The 8,275-nt window shown below is 41.3% G+C and overlaps 1 protein-coding gene across 1 annotated transcript; it reads right to left on the bottom strand.

Moving 5' to 3' along the window:
• LOC310673149 (serine protease inhibitor Kazal-type 6-like) lies at positions 1-6,441 on the bottom strand. Its single transcript, XM_083431081.1, has 4 exons — positions 6,321-6,441; positions 4,663-4,685; positions 1,260-1,378; positions 1-142 (listed from the first exon to the last, which is right to left on the bottom strand). The coding sequence occupies exons 1-4, from the start codon at positions 6,397-6,399 to the stop codon at positions 76-78; spliced, it is 288 nt and encodes a 95-aa protein (XP_083287207.1). The 5' UTR covers positions 6,400-6,441; the 3' UTR covers positions 1-75.
• Between the last annotated feature and the right edge of the window lie 1,834 nt (positions 6,442-8,275).

The following is an 8,275-nucleotide window of genomic DNA, read 5'->3' as shown; positions in this document are numbered from 1 at the left end:
GTGGAACTGCAGCATTCTCATTATCCGGCATGCAAGATCAGGTAGAATTAGTCAGCACAACCAAAAGCGATATTTTCATGCAGTACTTTTTCTGTCAATACATGGGCCAGGGTGACTGTATCTCACTTTCCCACAAGAAGCTCTAGAAAAGAAATCAGAGTTAAACAGAAAAGCATCACTGAGAAGTTCTGGAAGAACAAACCATTATTGACCACAATCGAACACTGGGCTCAAACAGTGCCTAATTCTGTGTTCAGTTGCAGCTGTTTTGCTGGATAATGATTAACATGAAAGAGACTGGATCCTTTGTGTTTACAGTACATGAGCACTATGCACATCTGCAGACTCACAAATCCTGAACTGTAAAGAACACAGTGCATTCTTTCATCAACATCCCATTCCCACATAATAAAAATAAACTTGCATAAAGCTGGCTCTGGCATAAGTATTTGTAACATCTTTACAAAACATGCTGCATCATATACACTGCAAGCACCAAATATAACCATCAGTACCACAAATTTTAATCAGCGGCCATTTTGTTATCAACTTGAAAAACAAAAAACATCCTCTTATCAGAAAAAAATGGCATATGTGAACTTCAGCAACTGTTATCACGGTATTTTAACAGTGTCAACATACTATGACAATTTGGTTTCTATGAAAAGAAACAACTGAACAGCTCTTCTTTTGAGAGTGCAGTAAAATAAAATTCCTTCAGTTCCTCTTTAGACCCATCTATTTTCTTTCTTTTTATGGAATGAAATCTCAGCTAGTCTGGAAACTGACCACTGGAATCTGTGACTTTGTGGTATTGTTTCCAAACCTAGAACCTAGCTCGTTTAAAGCTTGTTACATGATAAGCCAAAATGCTCCAGAATATAAATTACATACCCTCCAACATTTCTCCAATGAAAATAGGGACATCCCATTCCATAATGATAATTTTACTATTTATACCCCACACATCTTACTGGGCTGCTCCAGTCACTTTGGGCAGCTTCCAACATATATAAAAACATAACAAAACATTAAACATAAAAAACTTTACAGGATTGCTTTCAGACGGCTCAGTATTTCGCCAATGAAAATAGGGACATTCTAAGGAAAAATGGGACTGGGGAGGCTTCTCTAAATCAGGGATGTCCCTTGAAAATAGGGACACTTGGAAGGGCTGAAATTATCAGGTGTTAACTTTCAGAGACATGGCCAGGTAGTGTTAAAAAACATTACTGCTTGCTGATTAACTGCAACCTCACCTCATAGCTTTGCCAAGAAAACATGTATTCTTGTATGTTTTGCCATCTGAGCCACAAACAAATGACTCAACTGGTGGGCACGCAAAATAATCTTCCTTTGGATTTATGATGCAGGTCCTCTGAAAATTAAAAAAGACAGTATTAATTAGGTGTAGCATCTTATGGCTGATGCTAATGTCTCTGTCTCAATCACTGATGCCCCCTTGCCCCACCTCTATGAGCTTACTAGGGAATGACACTGTCAAGGAGGGAAACTGTGAAGATGGGTCCTGACAGACAGCCCAGGGCGTAAACCTATAAAGCACCTGCAGAAATAGACATCATCTGAATTCCTTCAGAAATCTTCTGGCCTCTGTGTCCAGGCCCAGGAGCACCCTGGGAAAATTATGGTGATAGTGACTGCCCACACCTCAACCTACACTTTTCCTCAGAGCACCAGGCCATTACAAAAGTTATTTTTTTAAAGGATGCTAGTGTCAGCAGCAAAAGCTCCCCTAAGGCCCTTAGCACTAATATAGTGACAAATTCAGAAGTTCAAGATCTCTTCACGATAGTCATGCACCCCAGAGCCCAAAGAAAATCTGAGGCTTGTTGAGGCTGCTCAGGTGAGGGGAGGGGAGGGGAGCCTCAGCTGAGCAGTTTAATGAGCCCCCACTGCGCCTCTCCAGCTCACTTGAGCCAGATCAGTGGAGTGGGGGGCTTGCTCAGGTGAGGCACAGAGAGGCTTCCACATCTCAGGTGAGCAGCTTACCAAGCTCCCTCCCCTGTTCTGCTTCGGCTCATGGTTGCTCCGCTGAGGTGTGATAGCTGGGAGGTTGAAGAGATTCAGCAAAGCCCCTCTGTGCCTTCGGCTCATGAGGAGATCCTCTCTGGAGCACCTAGAGGATGTCCCCTTTGGGCTCTGGGGAGGGTCTCCTCATGAGCCGGAGGCACAGAGGGGCTGGTCAGGACTCTGCCACCATTTCCAGGGCCCAGCTGAGAGGTGCTGGAATGCTGAGTTCCAGCTGGAAAAAAGCACTTGTCACAGCCATGCCCCCTCAGAGCCACACAACTTCTAAGATTATGCAACCTACTAAGATTATACAAGAACATTACAATCACACAATAATAATAATTAGGGATTCATGGCAATGCTTGATGCAGATCTCTGTGTGTTTCCTTTCAGCTAGATCAACCATTTTCTGCGCAGGTCCATGGGAAAATGATTTGGAGTGCTCCAATATCTTCTTTCAGAGTGACATCAGCTGTGTTTTCTGCCATGTTCTATTGTACATAACAAAACTTGCACACCATTCTCTTGAAACAGAAGTGCCTTGTGTTTTCAGTGTTGATAAAAATATTTAGCTTTGGAACATAACAGCACCTAAAACGCTTATGTCCCTGTGAAGATGGCATGCACTCTTTACAAAGACCTGAGGAACGAAAATATCCCCCCTCTTTTATTGTCCATTCTGGGTCACCCAACCACTGCCACAGTGTCTTTTCTCTTGGCAGATCCAGAGGAGCAGATGACAGCAAAGGTCGCAAGGTTTTTAGCTGGGGCAATTGGAATAAGGTCCACTATTTGACAGCTGATTCAGGACTCTAAATTGTGTTTTATATAATCAACATTTTATGTTGTTCTGTGTATACTGCAATGTTCTTTTGTTGCTATGGCCATTGGCTGACACAAATGAAGTTTTATTCGTTCATTCACAGCACCTAAAAACCACGCCTTGATTGTGCAGCTTTAGGACACTGGAGACAGGGCTGCAGAAATAGCAAAAGGTCTTTGATCCCTTGCAACCCTGGACAACTGTACCACTCACCCTTAGGCCCCAGCATTTGCCACCACACCATGCCTGCTGCTGTCTAATGCCAGGTCTGATGGAGCTAAATAGCCAGCCTTGAACAACTTGTTACTGGCATCCTGACTTTGCCTCTTTGGAGCGGGGACATGACCCATGCAAGCCAGCCCTGTCACATAGGACTCCCAACCTTCTTACATGGAGTGATCAGGTTCCCTACAACTGGGAACACTGAAGAATCAACATGGGTAGGTTCGGAGGAGGAGCTGGCTGAGTTAATCTCATGCTTCCACAGATACAAATTCAGAATGCCTAAAGAGAGCTTATTGCTTAAACTAGGGCTTGGGAACCTCAAGCCCATGGGCCAAAAGTGGTTCTCCAGGCCTATGTGGTCCATGGCACTGTCTGTAGGCCGCTCCCTATCTGCATCCACACCTTGCTTTGCACCCTCCTCAAGTGCCCGCCCCCCCCAGCCAGAATGTGTCACTGAATGCTTATAATGCCACTTGCTTCCCTGGATGGAGGATAGAGAGCTATGTCTCAGTGTGTGTAGAAACTAGCCTACTGTAAAATCTGTATTATTGCTCCAAGCACCACAGGCATGTACGTAGTCCTTGGAAGGTTCCCAAGGCCTTTGGGCTGAAAGGGTTATCTGCTCCTTTCTTAGCCTAACTTACTTCACCTCATTGTACCAACACAGCTATAGTGGCACTCTGAACTCCTGAAAAGAGGATGACACAAATATTACAAATAAATGAAAAATCTCTCAGCAGGTGGGAATATAGATTTTAAAATAAATAAATATAGATTTTTTAAAAAATTAAAAATAAATATGCCCTCAGCTGGTGATTTCTGGTATTTACCACACCAGGAAGAGAGGAAAAACCACAAAGTACCGTATTTTTCGCTCTATAAGATGCACCAGACCACAAGACGCACCTAGTTTTTGGAGGAGGAAAACAAGAGGGAAAAAAATCTGAATCTCAGAAGTCAGAACAGCAAGAGGGATCGCTACACAGTGAAAGCAGCAATCCCTTTTGCTATTCTGGCTTCTGGGATAGCTACGCAGCCTGCATTCACTCCATAAGACGCACACATATTTCCCCTTACTATTTAGGAGGGGAAAAGTGAGTCTTATAGAGCAAAAAATACGGTACTTCAACAGCTGGTATCATAAGTACCATCTCTTGCCACATGATGGGGTGCTGTCATAAGAAATATTCACCTTGTACGTTAAACTGATGAACAATCAAACCAAATGTTTGAAATACATTTTGGATTGCAATATTTTACTCATAAAAATGTGGATCATATGCAAGAACTGACAAAAAATGCAATTTGTTGTGTGTATTTTGGGGAGAGGGGGCACATTTTAATGCTTCGATCCTGGACAGAATTACTAGGAGGTAAATTCCGTTGAACTCAGTGATATTTGCTGCTGCGTAAACACACTTAGGATTGTTCTTTAAAAGTCCATGTGAAAATTAGCAAGTGAAGAATGCAATGTTGGTCCAGTAAAGTTTGGAGGAGGAGAGATTAGGCAATTTGCTGCTAACTAAATGGGATTTCAACAGTTTCTCCTCAAATAAGAGAAAGAGTAAATAAAATGAACTCACCTTTGTCTCTTTAGCAGTGGAACCTAGAATTAGAAAATAATAATAATCCTCAAATGAAAAGAAGATAAAATATAAGAGATACATTAAATTAATGTTTCATTTTGCTTTAGAAAAACTACACTTGTGAAATCAAATCCCCAATCTATAATTTACTGATGTGACATTTTTGGACACAATATCCCATTTTTTGAAGCTGTTAATATTGTGGGCTTTCATATTTATTCACACAATGAAATTGTGGGCAGTACGTCAAGGCTCTAATCCTTGCCGTATGTGCTGCTGTGAAGCTTCCTTTGATCTTGATCCAGAAGCTGTGGTTAGTGCAGAATTCTGCAGCATGATTGCTGATGGGAGTGAGACAACCACTGGTTGCCAACTTGCTACTGGGCTAAGTTCAAGGTGCTACGATTAGTATACAGTGGTACCTCTGGTTACGAACTTAATTTGTTCCGGAGGTCCGTTCTTAACCTGAAACCATTCTTAACCTGAGGTACCACTTTAGCTAATGGGGCCTCCTGCTGCCGCCACACCGCCAGCACGTGATTTCTGTTCTAATCCTGAGGTAAAGTTCTTAACCCGAGGTGCTACTTCCAGGTTAGCAGAGTTTGTAACCTGAAGTGTTTGTAACCTGAGGTACCACTGTATAAAGTCTTTAATGGCTTGGGACTAGTTTACCTACAAGGTCACCCTACCCCATATATGACCCCTAGATTGCTTTGATCAGTGGAACTGGCACTTTTACAGGTGCCACATAATACTTGTTCCACATATGTAAGAAATTGATCTTTCAGTGTGGTGGCACCCACAGTTTGAAACTCCCTGCCTATTGATATTAGGCAGTACTGACTTCACTTCACTCTTTTTGGCACCTGTTAAAAACATTTTTGTTTAGGCAAGCCAGTGCAGACATGTCAAATGCTGCCATGTGCTTTAAGCGAGGTTTTAACTTATTGTCGATTTTAATTATTTTTTAAATGTTTTAATTAATTATTTTTACCTGTTTTTACAGATAATTTCACTGCTTTATTCTTTTTGCAAACCACTCTGAGGCTTTCCCCCTCACAACTGATCTGTACATAAGTTTAAAAAAATAAAAAACAAAAATAAAAATAACTCACTGTGTGCCTCCAATTGACCTGTTTAATTGACAATCATAACTGTGTCTGGATTGTACTACCCAAGAGCTATTGATTCTCATTGCATATCAGAAAAACAGGAAAAGAATGTGGTGTCTACAAATCACATCTGTGCAGATTTTAGGGAAATAACCAAACATATGTACAAATAAATATGTAGGCCAGTTGTACATTAATATTTCAGTAATACATTTTCCTGCAAAAGGATTTAGGAAGTTATTCTCTGGTGAGCCGTTACTTGCCGCAGCATTCAGATTTTACTTCAGTCCTTGTTCAGGTGTTCACATGGACATATGCCAAGGGACTGATCAGGCTCTCACTTGCAGACCTCATTTCTGTCCTTCATACAGAGACCCAAACATGCACAGGTTCCAAGACCCAAGACCCTCTATTTCCATGGTTTTGATACTTGCATGCAAGAGCATCTGCAAGTTTGAGTAAACGTGAGAGAAAATGGTACCCTTGGACATATGAGCGTACAGAAAGAACAGGGATCCACTGGGTAGTAAGTAGGTTACGCACCTGAGAAGCAGCACAGGATCAGAGCAAGAAGCACAAAGGCAGATGCAAATTTCATAGTCTTGAAGAGTCTATCACACATTAGTGTGTTTCTCTTAATAAATCCCTAAGACTAGCTAACTAATGTGTATATACAGCTATATAAGGAAAGACAAAAGAGTGGGTGGGCAGGTTTTGCCCATATATACCTTATTTGCAGTAGAGTCCCTACATGCTGAAACGGCACATAGTATTGTGAAATCTTTGTGATAGGGTGGTAGTTTCAGGGAACACCCAGAAAGTTCTTCAAAAGCAGACTCAAGAATGCTTCTGTGAAAGCAGGACAAACATGAATTTCATTCTTGATCTTTGCACTGTGTATCTGATTAACAAGACTTGGATAAATGGGTGTGATAAGCAACTGCCATTTATAATGAAGCTCAGTATTTATATGGTGATTGAATCTCTAGCAAAAAGTCTCTGGCAAAAAGTCACCCTTAGCATGGAGTAATATGCCTCCTTTTTGTGGTGATGAATCCCTGACTAATATTAACAGATTCATATTAGGCATGGTCCAAGTAGTCAAACTTTGTGGTTGTAGCAGCAACAAAAGATGTGACAGGATAGGAGGAGCTATAAACTGGTGACTGGTGGCTGACAGAGCCCTCTTGTCTTTCAACTGTAGCTTAGAAATTCTAAATATTAAGTGGTATAGAAATACTTGAAGAAAAAGAAGTAATGGGGCATGTTTAAGCTGATGAAACTTTTAAATCTTTTTTAAAATCCACTTTAAAAATTCTACCTTCTTTTAAAGATGCAAATAGAAACAACAACAAATTAGTTATCTGAGTTATAAACATCTCATTTTCCAATTTAATTCAAACCAATGTATTACTTACCACTGGCCATTGGGGATGGGATAAAGTATAAATAAATGTGAAAGGAGAAGCGTGGAAGAAATTGAAGGAGATGAGTAAAAGTGGATTGAGAGGTGTAAGGGTAGGGAAAGTATACACTGAATTGCCTTCCAGATCAGCAGTTGTTTCCCTAAAACAAGAGGTTGTCACATTACCCCCAAAGCCAATGTCTCTACTTAGCTTGAAGAAAGCTGAACTTTGGGATTCCTTGCTGCAAAGAAATAACTGTGGCAAAGAATTCAGCAATTTCCAAAGAGAGAAAACTGAAAATTGTCAGTAATTGCCCGCCAATTATGTTAAATTCTGCCTTCATCCACGTGCACTGCCATTTTGTGACTAGAGAGCTCCATTTTTTTGTCTCCCCAAGTGGGCCCTGGGTGGGAGGCAGAAGGTTTAAGAGCCCTTGAGTTAGAACAAGCACAGAACATTTGTAGGTCCTACAAAATCCTGGAAAACAGAAGTTTTGTTTAGCAAAGTGACATTTCAGAAAAAGATAGGAGAAGGAGACTGAATAAGAACCTAAAATTAGATTTGGACAAAGAAGGTTTGTAGGGCATTGTCAGGAAGGAGGTAGCAAATCAAGATGTGGAAGGGAAACCCACCCTCCTCACTCTAAGCCCAAGGTAGGAGTAAGGAATATGACAGCTAACTATGAGCTCCTTACTATTAGCTGATACCACCTGTGTGTAACAATGGGAGAGGGGCATTAACAGATGGAAAGGGAACACAACTAGATAGAAGGTGCAAAACTTAAGAGGTCTACCTCACAGGCCATCTGGCTACTAATGGAAAGAAAAATGGCCTGAAAAATGGCAAATATTGTTCTATTGAAACAACAGAACCTGTGTCCCACACCAGATGTTGTTAGACTACAAAGTCCATCAGCTCAAACCAGCATGGCCAATAGTCAGTGATAGATTGGGGCAGCAGATTCACCAACTCTGTCTTAAATAGTTAGGCCATGATTGAGGATTTTTTGTTGCCCTCTGTGTTCTCCAAAAGTTCTCCACAAGGGTCAAGTCACTGAGCCACTGCTACCACAGTAACAAGGGCAAGAGTTTC

The sequence above is a fragment of the Podarcis tiliguerta genome, assembly GCF_965153285.1.
Source record: "Podarcis tiliguerta genome assembly, chromosome: 2".
Taxonomy (NCBI): Eukaryota; Metazoa; Chordata; class Lepidosauria; order Squamata; family Lacertidae; genus Podarcis; species Podarcis tiliguerta.
Note: the sequence above shows the minus strand (reverse complement) of the source record. Positions and strands in the feature narration are given on the sequence as shown.

What these genes read in the sequence shown, in the direction of transcription:
- LOC310673149 (XM_083431081.1), bottom strand. Translation starts at nt 6,399, where the DNA reads ATGTGTGATAGACTCTTCAAGACTATGAAATTTGCATCTGCCTTTGTG. An exon ending in GATCCTGTGCTGCTTCTCAG is followed by an intron (nt 4,686 to 6,320) that starts GTGCGTAACCTA and finishes TTCTAATTCTAG; the next exon opens with GTTCCACTGCTAAAGAGACA. An exon ending in CCACTGCTAAAGAGACAAAG is followed by an intron (nt 1,379 to 4,662) that starts GTGAGTTCATTT and finishes TTTAATTTTCAG; the next exon opens with AGGACCTGCATCATAAATCC.